Source organism: Castanea sativa, chromosome 11, assembly GCF_040712315.1.
Source record: "Castanea sativa cultivar Marrone di Chiusa Pesio chromosome 11, ASM4071231v1".
Lineage (NCBI taxonomy): Eukaryota > Viridiplantae > Streptophyta > Magnoliopsida > Fagales > Fagaceae > Castanea > Castanea sativa.
Genome location: NC_134023.1, coordinates 13,785,941 through 13,801,547, shown reverse-complemented (window position 1 = coordinate 13,801,547; position 15,607 = coordinate 13,785,941). Strand labels below are relative to the sequence as shown.

The window sequence follows — 15,607 nt, the reverse complement described above, 5'->3', positions numbered from 1 at the left end:
CTTCCATAGGCTCCGTAGTAACCCTTCTCTCATCTATGCTCATTGTCTGCACGTGCTCGTCCATGGCCAACATGGCTAGATAGCATTCTCTGGCGGCCAATTGGTTTCCTTGTACTTGACCTACCCTATACTCAATTGGGAACTTAACAGAAAAATGGTAGGTAGATGTCATCGCCTTCCAACTATTCAAAGTAGGTCTTCCAATGATAGTGTTGTACGACGACGAACAGTTAACAACAAGGAAGTTTACTTCTTTGATCATTTGTTATGGATATGCTCCTACCACCACAGGTAACGTAGCAGTGCCCACAGGTTGCACCTTCATTCCTCTAAATCCTACCAAGGGTGAGTTTATTGGACGAAGCTGATCTTATCCAAGCTTCATTTGTTAGAAGGCGTGGTAATACAAGATGTCCGCTGAACTCCTATTGTCTACCAACACCCTTCTAGTCGTATAGTCAGTGATAAGCAAGGTGGTGACAATCGCATCGTCATATGGGTGGTGGACTGTTTTGGCATCCTTGTCCGTAAATGTAATAGCTTGCTCGTCCATTCCTCTAGTCCTTGGAGATCGTCCAGACAGCTGGACATTTTGGATCGTCTTTATGTAAGTCTTTCTTGAATTGGAAGATTGTCCCGTCGAAGTTCCTCCTATAATAACTCTTATTTCTCCAAGTGGGGGTCGTGACGACTCTTCTACCTTCACTTTCAACTTCTCATCCTTGTTATCTCGTCCAAGAAAATTTCTCAATTTTCCTTGTTTGATGAGATTCTCTACCTGTTGCTTCAAATCAAAACACCCGTTCGTATCATGCCCATGGTCTCTATGGAATCGAAAATACTTGCTCCTATTGTGCTTGTTGGGATCTCCTTTCATTTTCTCTGGCCACTTCAAGGATAGGTCATCCTTGATTTGCATAAGCACTTGTTCAAGTGGCATATTCAAGGGCGTGTACAGCTGACTCCTTCCTGAAGAACTTGCCTTTTTGTTATCTCTGTCCTTCTTCTCCCCTACCTGGTCCTTCTTTGGATAAGGACCCTGCTTAAGATGGCGCGAGAGATCTGCTTCCAAGTGCTCTGCTTTCTTCCTATTCTTGGTTATGATTGCATACTTCGCATTCATGAAGTTTTGGGTTGAATAGACGAGTTCAGCCATGGTTTGTGGCTCTTGCTCATAAAGCTTATGAATGAATAAATTGGAGTTAACTCCATTATGAAAGGCGGCCAGTAACAACTTGTGGTCCATCTCGTCCAACATCAGGGCTTCTCTATTGACCCGGGTAATGAAGGACTGCATGCTTTCATTTTTCCCTTGCTCTTTGGTTAACAGGTTGGACAAGGAACACTTGTACCGTTGTCCTCCGATAAAATTGTTGATGAACAACTTAGTCAATTCTTCTAACGAGCCCATAGTATTTGGAGGTATCTTGCTGAACCACACTCGCGCTGGCCCCTTGAGGGTGGTAGGGAAAGCCCTACATATAATCTCGTTCGGAACCCCCTAAAGGTGCATGGTAGTCTTGAAGGTGGCCATATGATCACACAGGTCGCGCATTCCATCATATGAATCCAAGGAAGGCATCTTGAACTTTGGAGACAATGGGTGACTATTGATGGAAGCAATGAAAGGGGAGTCTGTCCGATGAACTAAATCATCTATGAGATTCGCTCTTCTCATATTCTCCCTCATCTCGTCCATAGCCTTCCTCATTTGGTCCATTTCCTTTTCCAAATGCGACACCCTCCGTGAAATGGTTCCTCTCAACTGGTTCTCGGGCTCATCATTTTCTCCTCTATCTTCTTAACTCCGGGCTTGTCCTCCCGTGTGTCTTTCATGGTGTTGCCTCCTTAGACCAATCTCTTTAGTCAACTCTTGGTTTTGATGGGTTAATTCCGCCATGGCAGCTGCCATGGATTTTATGTATTGGACGGAAGGCGATTGCATAATAGGTGCTGACTGACAATCACGGTGGGGATTACTAGAAGCATCCCAACTCTCTTGGTGGCCTGGGCTAGTGGCCCTTAATCTTGTCCGAACCAAACAGCCTTTTGTCGAGGAAAGGTAAATTACAAAACACAACAAATTCTAAGTTCCTATAGACGACGCCAACTGATGATGCAAGGAAAATCAGTAGGCTGTATGCTTCAGGCTTCAAAAGGCTTGTTTGGAAGGCCTGAAAAGAAGAACACGTGATCAAAGATGACCGGGATGGACCGGCCAAGAGCTCTCTGATACCAAAGTTAGTTTTCCCTCCAAAATTTTAGAGTTCCAACTTTTCAAGAATTGTAAAAACGTACCTTCACTTTATGTGAATGAGTGTTTATATAGTGTGGTCTTGGAGCGGTTTACTTATCTCATAACATCCCCTACAAATGAGGAGGTCAAAGGGTTCAAGGTTAACTTCCACAACGGCTATAGGAGTTAGAATATTTCATCTTTTTCTATAATTGTCGTTGGAAGTCAATTTATGTCCTGAAATAATGACATGTGGTTCAATTTACTAGCTCATGTGGATAAACCTCCATAGAAATTTTCAAGTGCTGGGGTGTTGGGTTTAAAAAACTGTTTCAAGAGGTGATTCTTCATTAACTGGGTCGGACCATACGGTCCGGTTCGGATTTTGATACCATTAATAGAACTAAGATAAAAAGAACATTTCTAACACCCAAATACTTGAAGAAAAAATTATGGTTTTGCATCTCATGCAAAACCCACAGCGGAAGCAACGAACTAAGGTCTATTTCATTCATGATTGATAACGTGCACAATGTAAATTTTAGAATTTAAGAACAAGATAGCGTACCTTGGTGTGGAGAAATCCAAATAAAGATTAGAAGCACTTGGGAACACTTTTAATCTTCACTCCAATTCCACTTTACGCCCAAGATGTGTGGTCTCTCAATCAGTTTTTCAAAGGGAGAATGAAAGTGTGTCTCACACTCTCTCATACACCGTTTCTTTTTCTTTTCTAATCTCTTCTACAAAAAATTTTGTATGTTTCTTCCTTTATAACTAACTGATTATCTAATTGGGCTGGCCTATTGGGCCTTTCCAATTGGGCTTTAGTGTGTGGCTTGGAGTGGGACCAAAAGGGACCAATAAGACACTAGCTCCAATGGGCCTTGGGCTATTCCGTCAACTCTTGACAAGTCCAAAGTTACCATTAATTATATTTAATAGCACTATATAAATATAATTGCACTCTAGGCCTTATTAATAAATTATATCCCAAGACTTTATTAAACACGTAACCCCTTCATAAAATATTCGTAGCAACACAAAGTCATAAATGTAGACCGCCACTTTGTAAATTACTACATCTTATCCTTGAGTACCTGGTTTAATTCTTTAAAGATATTCATTATATATTTATGAAACCCAATTTCATAAATATATACTTTAGTAATTTCTTACTAAAGTGGTTAGGCCTAACTCTCTGAATAACTGAAATCATTAAACTTATCTCAAGGGAATATTTTATATCTCCATCAAGAGACTATGAATTCCATCTTGAGAATATATGTTCCATCAACACTAAATGTGGCTGCCCAACATACTGAGGTTTTGACCGTCACTTCAGGTCTCACTCCTGATATATCAAAGCAACCTACACTTCATGATCAGGTCCATTATTCTCTCAGGATTAAGAGTTCATGCAAATAGAAGTTGTGAGATTTATTATTCATTTGACAGTGGTTAGGAAAATAATAAATCTCACGGCGATCTGTTCAATATATTTTAACTCTTAAAACATATCAACATATCAACTAGAAGTTTCCACTTCCATGATCAAGACAAATCATCTTAGTTGACACGTTATAGTCTTTGCAGATGAAATGCCCAATTTCATCACCGATTACGAACTATAAATTCTGAGTTTACAAAGAACTTGTGATTTACATCTTCTGTGACTTTTCACATAAATCACATACAATGCATCTCATGGACTATATGATAATGTCCCATATTCATGTTACCATTATTTTAGATAATAATAAAATAACTTTATCAACCACAATATTAAGTCATACATCATGTCGTACATAATGTCGTACATAATGTTATACATAATATCATACATAACATCACACAATAGGATTTAAGGGCACTAATCCTAACAATCTTCCACTTGCCCTAAAGACTATTGTGCACTAATCTAACTCCCATTCCCTCCAAATGTGACTCGAAAGTCCTTTGAGGTAAGGCTTTGGTAAAAGGATCTGTTAGATTATTTGCACTTTCAATCTTTGCTACCACAACATCTCCACGAGCAACAATGTCTCGAATGATGTGGTACTTCCTCTCAATGTGCTTTCCTTTTTTGTGATTCCTTGGATCTTTGGATTGTGCAACCGCTCCACTATTGTCGTAAAACAATGTGATGGGAAGTTGCTCCATTCATACAACACCAAGATCAGAAAGGAATTTCTTGAGCCAAACAGCCTCCTTTGCTGCTTCACAAGCAGCAACGTACTCGGCTTCCATGGTGGAGTCCGCAATACAAGATTGCTTAACACTCCTCCAACTTATGGCTCCACCTCCCAAGGTGAAAACACATCTTGAAGTGGATTTTCTGAAATCTAGATCTGACTGAAAGTCTGAATCTGTATAGCCAATGGGAATCAAATCCTCACTATGGTAAACAAGCATATAATCTCTCGTTCTCTTAAGATACTTGAGAATATGTTTTACAGCTTGCCAATGTTTTGGTCCTGGATTTGATTGATATCGGCTAACCATGCCAACTGAATAACAAATATCTGGTCTAGTACAAAGCATGGCATACATGAGACTTCCCACTGCAAAAGCATAAGGAACTTGTCTCATCATATTTTCTTCCTCTTGAGTCTTAGGCCTTTGGTCATCAGATAGAGGAACTCCATGTCTAAAAGGAAGCAATCCTTTCTTGGAGTTTTGCATGCTAAACCGTTCTAGAACCTTATCTATATATTTAGCTTGTGATAAGCCTAACATCTTATTCTTACGATCTCGCCAAAGCTTGATCCCTAGAATAAAGTTAGCCTCACCCAAGTCCTTCATATCAAATTGGCTTGACAACCAAACTTTAACCGATGATATTACCCCTACATCATTCCCAATGAGTAGAATATCATCAACATAAAGCACTAGGAACATTACTACTTTGTCTCGATGTCTTTTGTACACACATGGTTCATCAAGATTTTGTTCAAAACCAAATGACTTGATTGCTTGATCAAATCTGATGTTCCATGACCTAGATGCTTGTTTAAGTCCATAAATAGACCTATTCAACTTGCATACCATATGCTCTTGGTTCTTTGCTATGAAATCTTCTGGTTGCAACATGTATATTTCTTCTTCAAGATTGCCATTAAGAAATGCAGTCTTGACATCCATTTTCCAAATCTCATAATCATAATAAGCAGCAATGGATAAGAGAATTCTGATAGATTTAAGCATGACTACTGGCAAAAAAGTTTCATCATAATCAATACCTTCTTTTTGTGTATACCCTTTCGCCACTAGCCTTGCTTTAAAGGTTTCAACATTTCCATCTATCCCTCTCTTTCTCTTGTAAACCCATTTGCAACCAACAGGTTTAATGTCGTTAGGTGCCTTTACAAGATCCCATACATGATTGGAATCCATAGAATCCAATTCAGATTTCATAGCTTGGACCCAATGATGTGCATCTATATCATTCATTGCTTCATCATAAGTGTAAGGATCCGATTCAGCCTCTTCTGAGATAGCCTCATAAGTTTCTCCCAAACCTATGAATCTTATAGGAGGCCGAATAATTCTTCCACTACGACGAGGCACCTGTGTACTAGACATCTCATGAGTAGTATTTTGTGGTGTATCTAATACAGTCACATCATCCCTAGTTTCATCCATTGGTTGTTCAACTACAGGTTCATTCATTTCAGCCAAGACAACTCTACTTCTAGGGGTAAAATTATTCATATAGTCATTTTCCAAGAATTTGGCATTTCTGCTAACAAACACTTTATTATCCTTATGACTATAGAATAAACTTCCAACTGTTCCTTTTGGATACCCTACAAAAAATACCACTTCTATTTTAGACTGTAACTTGTCAGACTTTCCTTTCAACACATGTGCTGGACAACCCCAAATGTGGAGATGTATCATACTAGGCTTACGCCCATTCCACAACTCTACAGGTGTTTTAGGAATAGACTTCGAAGGTACTAAATTCAAAAGATACATTGCAGTATTTAAGGCATATCCCCAAAAAGAAATTCGTAGAGTTGAATAACTCAACATGGACCTAACCATATCTAAAAGAGTCCTATTCCTTCTTTCTGCTACACCATTTTGTTGTGGAGTTCCAGGTGCAGTCAATTGGGATATAATCCCATTTTCAGTCAAGTAATTCTTGAAATCACCAAGAAGGTATTCGCCACCTCGATCAGATCGAATGGCCTTTATGTGTTTACCCAATTGATTTTCAACTTCAGCCCTAAACTCTTTGAACTTTTCAAAGGCTTCAGACTTCCATTTCATTAGATACACGTAACCAAATCTAGAGTAATCATCAGTGAAAGTAATGAAATACTCATAGCCACCTCTTGCTTGGATTGACATAGGACCACATACATCTGAATGTACTAGTTCTAGCAAATCTTGGACTCTTCTACCCTTTGCATTAAAAGGTCGTTTGGTCATCTTACCTTCCAAACAAGATTCGCAAACTGGAAAACCATCAAAGTCCATGGGCTGTAAAAGTCCATCTTTGATTAATCTTTGAATCCTACTTGAATTAATATGACCTAAACGCAAGTGCCATAGATATGCATCACTAGTAGAAGGAAACTTTCTCTTTAACGATTTCACATGAGAGTTACTATCTAATTCAGAATTGTATAATTCATGCTTATCAGGAGTTAAAATATAAAGACCATCTACAATATTGCCAGAACAGATAAACATTTTATCCTTCTTTATTACAACATTGTCTTTCAGGATAACACAATATCCATGTTTACCTAAGTAAGTTGCAGAAATTAAATTCCTACGAACATTAGGTACATACAAACAGTCTTCCAATATTAAAACTCTAGACTTAAAACACAAATTAAACACTCCAACAGCTTCAACCAGAATCTTGCTCCCATCAGCCAAAGTAAGAAATAGTTCTCCCTCATTCAACTTTCTGATCTCCTGGAACCCCTGCAAAGAATTGCAGATATGATTAGTACAACCTGAATCCACACACCAGGAATCTGTTGGATTCTGTACCAAACATATTTCAAGAAGAAATGAACTTTTCATACCCTTATTCTTGGCAGCCTTGAATGTTGGACAATTCCTCTTCCAATGTCCTTTCTCACTACAATGGAAACACTTTCCTTTGGTTTTCTTTCCTTTGTTGGCAACCCCTAAGGCAATTTGTTTACCACCATTCTTAGTGAAGTCCTTCTTCTTCTTCTTCTTACCCTTGCCCTTCGACTTAGGTTGAGAAGTAGAAACTTCACCCACATTTGCTTCAATACTAGAAGTACCAAGGATGCCTTCCGCCGCCACTGACTCATTCATTAATTCAGACAAAGAATAAATCTTTTTGTTCATATTATAATTGAGTCTGAATTCCTTGAATGATTCTGGTAGTGACTGGAGTATTATATCCACTTAGGATTCTCCATCAATGTCGGCACCTAAAACTTCTAATGTGTTCAGATTAGCAATCATCCTAAGACAATGCTCTCTCACTGAACTTCCTGCAGCCATTTTGGTATTATAAATTTGCCTCATGGTTTCTTGCCTTGCAGAACGGCCTTGCTCACCAAACATCTCCTTCAGACTATGCATTATGTCTGAAGCAAGTTCTACATCCTGCATTTGATGCTGTAGAACATTTGAGATAGATGCTAGGATGTAGCACTTGGCCATCTCATTAGATTTCTGCCAACGATCATATCGTTGTTTTTCCTCAAGAGGAGCATCTAATGAAGGAAAGTTAGGACATGGTTGAGTAAGCACATATTTGTGCTCTTCAGCAGTAAGAACAATGTCCAAATTTCTTTTCCAATCAATATAGTTGGATCCAGTCAGTTTGTTTTGGTTAAGAATAGAAACAAGTGGGCTAAATGATGCCATGACAAAATCTGAAAATAATAAACATGAATATAATAAGTAAATTGGACATTATCAATTTAGCATAAAAGTATATAATATGGAATCTTAATAAAATCATAAAATAACATATGCAACGACAACCCAATCTCATATTCAATATCCCTCAGCATAGAGTGAACATAAAATACTATGATTGATTGAGAACTATTCTCATTATTAGCACTATCATGATAACTCTTATCAAATACTAATAATATGCCGTTTTATATTTAGCCTCTAAGTAATAATAGTAAGAACTCAGCATAGAGGATACTATAATACTTAGTCTAGTGTATACCATTGTCTAGAATTATGTGTAACCACATTTCAACCCTTTAATAGGCTTATTTTGTAGTACCATGATAAAACACCCTCCGCATGGAATGCAAAGCTCGAAGCTAAGACAAAGTGTTTATCAAACCACTATAAACCAAGAAATTCAATCTTGTAGGACCATGAAATAAATACTCTCCGCATGGAATGCTAAGCTCGAGGCAAAGACAAAGTATATATTTCACACTACTATGAACCAACAATGGAGGCCGTGAGAACCAACCCTTGAATCTTTCTCCCACTAGATATTTTAAAATAAAGGTTTTTAGGATCAAGAACCATAATAATGCTAGACACGTTGAAAAAATAATCCTAATTTAATTAGGAATAAATTTCATTAAACTAGCATTAACATATATAAATATATATAACGTAATAAAAAACTTTATTACATATATTAATTTTTATTCATATTATATTATATATAATATAATATACAAATTAATATATGTAATATATATTTATTACACTATATATATATAATATAATATAATATACCTATATATGTACTTTACATATGTGTATATATATATATATATATATTATATTATATATTATGGCCCCACGGTTGCAAGGTGTGCTAATTCATGATGGAATTCATGATTCATGAAGTCTAAGATTCCACCTTTACAATAATATCTATGGGTCCCACTTGCAATATATATATATATATATATATATATATATATATATATGTATGGATTGATCTTTTCATAGCCATAATACATGCAAGACAAAAGAAAAGTTTTGATAGTCAACCCATGCAAGCCTAAACCTAAGAACCCAACTGTATAAACACAATTCAATTGCACGTGTCCTTCCATCCGTATGAATTTTATTCACAATGCACATATCATATAAGCCAAAACTTGAAAGTTTAAACCATGCAAAGAAGCCAAGTCAAACGGTACAAGAAAACTTCCGAACAGTGTATGCAGTTAACAATTACAAAAACAGTTATTTCATAAATTAATAATTGTATGTAAGAACCATAAAAGCACGGCACTATTCACTTCATCTTGTGGACATCATTCACGCACAGTACATATCTATGCAATCCCATATTCTTCCATTAATGGTAATTAAATCAATGACCAATCCGTGCACATGTAGAACAATATATCACATATATTTATCAATGCACACAAGATTTATGGAACAATATCTTTATGCAGAAATTTAAAACACAAAGATAACGGTTTTCTTAAATTCTAAAATTCAATCACACGCAATACAATCATGATATGAAAACCTGGCTCTGATACCAATTGAAGAAAAAATTCTGATTTTGCATCTCATGCAAAACCCACAGCGGAAGCAACGAACTATGGTCTATTTCATTCATGATTGATAACGTGCACAATGTAAATTTCAGAATTTAAGAACAAGATAGCGTACCTTGGTGTGGAGAAATCCAAATAAAGATTAGAAGCACTTGGGAACACTTTTAATCTTCACTCCAATTCCACTTTACACCCAAGATGTGTGGTCTCTCAATCAGTCTTTCAAAGGGAGAATGAAAGTGTGTTTCACACTCTCTCATACACCGTTTCTTTTTCTTTTCTAATCTCTTCTACAAAAAATTTTGTATGTTTCTTCCTTTATAACTAACTGATTATCTAATTGGGCTGGCCTATTGGGCCTTTCCAATTAGGCTTTAGTGTGTGGCTTGGAGTGGGACCAAAAGGGACCAATAAGACACTAGCTCCAATGGGCCTTGGGCTATTCCGTCAACTCTTGACAAGTCCAAAGTTACCATTAATTATATTTAATACCAATATATAAATATAATTGCACTCTAGGCCTTATTAATAAATTATATCCCAAGACTTTATTAAACATGTAACCCCTTCATAAAATATTCGTAGTAACACAAAGTCATAAATGTAGACTGCCACTTTGTAAATTACTACATCTTATCCTTGAGTACCCAGTTTAATTCTTTAAAGATATTCATTATATATTTATGAAACCCAATTTCATAAATATATACTTTAGTAATTTCTTACTAAAGTGGTTAGGCCTAACTCTCTGAATAACTGAAACCATTAAACTTATCTTAAGAGAATATTTTATATCTCCATCAAGAGATTATGAATTCCATCTTGAGAATATATGTTCCATCAACACTAAATGTGGCTGCCCAACATACTGAGGTTTTGACCATCACTTCAGGTCTCACTCCTGATATATCAAAGCAACCTACACTTCATGATCAGGTCCATTATTCTCTCAGGATTAAGAGTTCATGCAAATAGAAGTTGTGAGATTTATTATTCATTTGACAGTGGTTAGGAAAACAATAAATCTCACAGCAGTCCTGTTCAATATATTTTAACTCTTAAAACATATCAACATATCAACTAGAAGTTTCCACTTCCATGATCAAGACAAATCATCTTAGTTGACACGTTATAGTCTTCGCAGATGAAATGCCCAATTTCATCACCGATTACGAACTATAAATTCTGAGTTTACAAAGAACTTGTGATTTACATCTTCTGTGACTTTTCACATAAATCACATACAATGCATCTCATGGACTATATGATAATGTCCCATATTCATGTTACCATTATTTTAGATAATAATAAAATAACTTTATCAACCACAATATTAAGTCATACATCATGTCGTACATAATGTCGTACATAATGTTATACATAATATCATACATAACATCACACAATAGGATTTAAGGGTACTAATCCTAACAATACTAGCACTCTATAACTAAATTCCCAAAAAGAAAAAGAAAAAAAAATCCCATTACAGAAACTGGCAAAAACTGGGGAAAAAAATATAAAAATCCAAACAAATAGGGGAAAAAATTACTGTTATCTTTTCCTATCACCTAACATGGCACTGGCAGCCTTGGCGGCACTGGCAGCCTTGGCCACACTGGCAGCCCTGGCCGCCCAGGTAGCATTGGTAGGCTGGCGGCCTTGGTGGCCCTGGCGGCCCTAGCGGCCCTGGTGGCCCTGGCGGCCCTGGCGGCCCTGGTGGCCCTGGTGGCCCTAGCGGCCCTAGCGGCCCTGGTGGCCCTGGCGGCCCTGGCGGCCCTGGCGACCCTGGCGGCCCTAGAGGCCCTGGTGGCCCTAGTGGCCCTGACGGCCCTGGTGACCCTGGATCCCCTTTCGGACCTTTCTCCCCTTTGTCCCCTTTCAACCCTGGCTTCCCTGGATCCCCTTGGTCCCCTTTTGGCCCTTTTTGTCGGCGAATGTAAATCACCACTGCGATTGAGCTAATTATTATTATTGGAGCCAAGATACACCCCAGCACGAACCGCGTGGATACTAGTCGTGTTTCACTTGGTGGAGGCCATATGTTGTCATCTGGTAGTGATGGAGTGAAAGTAAACTCAAATGCTGGCGCTATTGGTGGTGGAGGCGGAGTAGGGCAGGGTTGTGGTGGTGGTTGTGAAGAGAGGGTTGGAATTAATGGTGCGATGATGGTGGTAAACAGCATGAACAACAAGGCAAACATGGTTGAAATATTTGAATTTTGGAGTTGGAGGTGAAGGTCCATCTGCTCTAAAATAGCCACAAAGCCTTGCTTTTTATAGTTGCTTGGATCACCATCGTTTGGTAGATAGTCTCAGGCAGTCTCAGACTTCACCAACCTTAAAAGCATCTTTATCTCTTACAAATCTTTATCATTGTTTTGTAGATTACAGTATTCATAGATTACCTAAGATTCATCTTTTCGCTGACTCCCTAGAAAAATCTTAAAAGCATCCGAAAAGATGGAATGATGTTAAGGAATTGTATCATAAATATGGGCCAGCTATTCATCTTTTCGCTGACTCCCTAGAAAAATCTTAAAAGCATCCGAAAAGATGGAATGATGTTAAGGAATTGTATCATAAATATGGGCCAGCTTTTCATGTTACTCAGAATTTGATACCCCTTTCAGCTTTTCATATTACACTATTGCAGAGTTCTGTAGAATAATTGAGACGCGCTAAATGTGTCCACCGTTCTTGTCAATTCAAGGGGTAGCATCTTTTCTTAAGAATAATTTGTACGAGTAGAACCAAACTATTTTAGTATATATGCTATACTATATATAAGCCACAAGAACATATAGACTAACATATATAATTCGTCACTTATTTAGCTCATGTAAATCTCAAAAAGGTTAAAGGTACATATTCAAAGCAGTTCCACTAGGGAAAAAGATTTGTATATAATCTTTCAAGAACCTAGTGATGGGGGACTATAGCTGGAATCTTAGTCACCCCAGCATCTATCTCAAAAAGGTTAAAGGTACATATTCAAAGCAGTTCCACTAGGGAGAAAGATTTGTACATAATCTTTCAAGAACCTAGTGATGGGGGACTATAGCTGGAATCTTAGATCAATTAGCAACAACGATGTAGATGCTGGGGTGACTAAGATTCCAGCTATAGTCCCCCATCACTAGGTTCTTGAAAGATTATATACAAATCTTTCTCCCTAGTGGAACTGCTTTGAATATGTACCTTTAACCTTTTTGAGATTTACATGAGCTAAATAAGTGACGAATTATATATGTTAGTCTATATGTTCTTGTACCTTATATATAGTATAGCATATATACTACAATAGTTTGGTTCTACTCGTACAAATTATTCTTAAGAAAAGATGCTAAACCCTTGAATTGACAAGAACGGTGGACACGTTTAGCGTGTGTCTCAAATATTCTACAGAACAAAAATCTGCAATAGTGTAACATAAGCATAAACTGAAAGGGGTATCAAATTCTGAGTAACTTGAAGAGCTGGCCTATATTTATGATACAATTCCTTAACATCATTCCATCTTCTAGGATATTTTAAAGATTTTTCTAGGGAGTCAGCGAAAAGATGAATATTGGGTAAGCGATAAATACTATAATCTACGAACTTATTTCAAATTTTGTCCTGGACTAGCATGAAAATAAAAGATGGACTATAAGTTTATTAGACATATTGTTTCTTTATATAATGAACATACTAATTATTGTTGTTAAAATTAAATCTTGAAAATCATTTATCGTTTCTAAATACAATAAACATATAAATTATTGTTGTTAAGGAAACTTTAATTAATACTACCTAGAATACTTTTATTTATTAATTTAGGACAATTATATGTTTATATTGTACTATCAATATAAGATTTATATTGTAGAATAAATACTATCAATGTAAGATTCGCAAAAGTGTATAATATCACTTTTGCATAAAAATGTTTAATGTTCTACATATTGTTTAAAGAAAATGTAATTTTTATACTAAAATTTGTTAAGATCTAAATGAGCATTTTTTGGGGTTTAAGATGAACAAATTTTGCCATTATTATTGGACCTGCTATTTTTTACTCCCCCATATTTTAGATAAAATTGATTTGTTGTTGGGATTTTTTTTTTTTTTTTTGTATTTTAAAAAGACCAAAATATTGTTAAGAGAATCATATTTAAACTTATTTAAGCTAAGCTTAAAAATAAATTTTAGATCAAGGTGTTCAAATTTTTATTAAAGGAGCTAAATAAAAATCTTTAAAAAATATTTTATATATAAAAAATAAATTGCCAACGCAGAGGGTTCATTTAAACTCCAATCCTGAACTATACATAGTGCTGCCAATGACCATAAATTCTTATTAAAATATAACGGTGAGCATACCACAACTTATCATATCATTAATATAGTGTTATTATTTGCCATGTCAACTAATTCTACTTAAATTAATTCTCCACACTCCACCATCATCTTAAGAACTTTAACTCTCCACCACTACCCATCATCATCTATTTGTTGCATATTTTATGTTGTGAGTGTTTGATATGCCTTTCTCATTTGTTGCCACTAGTGAACTGTGGCATCACCAATGATGAGCAGCAAGCACTGAAGGCATCAGCATCACATGACAAAAAATAACAACCTCTAATTATACAATTGCTAAATTGTATACCCAACCAATACATCTAAGGGAAAATCACTTTAGAACACGAAACACAAATTTGTCAAGCTAACCCCAAATTTCTTTACATTAATTGTGATGATGCAAAAAATCAACAGTTGAGCTCCTCATCGTAGCGGATGGACGATGCTATGAATGGAGTTGTCTCTGTGGCTGAGAAACCTGCAAAATGAATTGGGTGGAAGAGTAACACGCCGGTGTGGTGTCAACCAAACCACCTTCGATGCTTAAGTCAGTAAGGAAGAAAGATTCTAGAGAGAAAATGAGTAGAGAATGATTTCGTAGAGTATTTGTGCGTACCTTTAGCTTTTGTTATCTTCTCTTTTATAGTTGTATGCCCCATTAATGGGCACTGATGTGCTACAATTATGCTCAATGGCTAGTACGTTACAAAATCTTTGTCTAGAGGCCACAGCTCATTCTGTGACCGTTGGTTCGTCAGTTACTGTTTGTCATCAATGATTGTAATAAATGCGTAACGTCTTCTCTAGGTGAATGACGATCTTTGTATAATGACGACTATAAATTTTTGGTTCATCAGCTACCCCCTTGTTCGTTTTCTCATCTTTTAGATGAGATAAGAACAAATTCATCTGACGCTTCGTATTTCGTGTGCTGCGCATTTATGACAACTTGATGTCTGGGTGGTTGGGCGCCATGTGTATGGCTAGGATATGTTCGACGTGTGAACATGTCTCGGTTTTCCCACGTGAGTTTTGGCCACTTGTTTTGCGTTTTTCCCTCCTCTTTCCTTTCATCTGTATTTTTCCTTATTCAGTTCTCTATTCTAGGGTTTGTTTCTCCTTCAAGCTTCCTTTCTTTGTTCTGCGTTTCCTGGTAAGTCCTTCATGCTTCTTCTTCTTTTTTGGTTCTTCCATGGTAGATTATTCTACTGTTAGAGCGGATTGTCCTTCTATAGCCTTCTTTTTTGCTCATTTAGGTAGTTTACTTACTTGAGTCCGTAGAGGGGAAGTGTCTTGAGGGGATCAGTTCCTTCGTAGGGAAGGACTGTCCATATACTTCTATCCATTCTTCCTTGTTTCCTTTAGTTTCTCATTCCGCTAAGGTAGCTAGGTTGTTGAGGATGTTTGAGGTAAGGTCAAGCGACCTAAAGATGGGGTAATCCTCGTCTGATGATCATGTGGTCTCGGAGGCCACTTCTGTTTCTACCACCTATAAAGCCTGGAATATCTCATGTTCTCTC

At 36.9% G+C, this 15,607-nt stretch overlaps 1 protein-coding gene and 1 long non-coding RNA gene across 2 annotated transcripts; one reads left to right on the top strand and one right to left on the bottom strand.

Moving 5' to 3' along the window:
* Positions 1-388: 388 nt before the first annotated feature.
* On the bottom strand, positions 389-1,411 carry LOC142616102 (uncharacterized). The gene is made up of 2 exons (XM_075788988.1): positions 926-1,411; positions 389-778 (listed from the first exon to the last, which is right to left on the bottom strand). The coding sequence occupies exons 1-2, from the start codon at positions 1,409-1,411 to the stop codon at positions 389-391; spliced, it is 876 nt and encodes a 291-aa protein (XP_075645103.1).
* Positions 1,412-13,270: 11,859 nt separating this feature from the next.
* On the top strand, positions 13,271-14,899 carry LOC142614577 (uncharacterized). Its single transcript, XR_012840473.1, has 2 exons — positions 13,271-13,315; positions 14,293-14,899. It is a non-coding gene; the product is annotated as an uncharacterized LOC142614577 (long non-coding RNA).
* Positions 14,900-15,607: the final 708 nt, after the last annotated feature.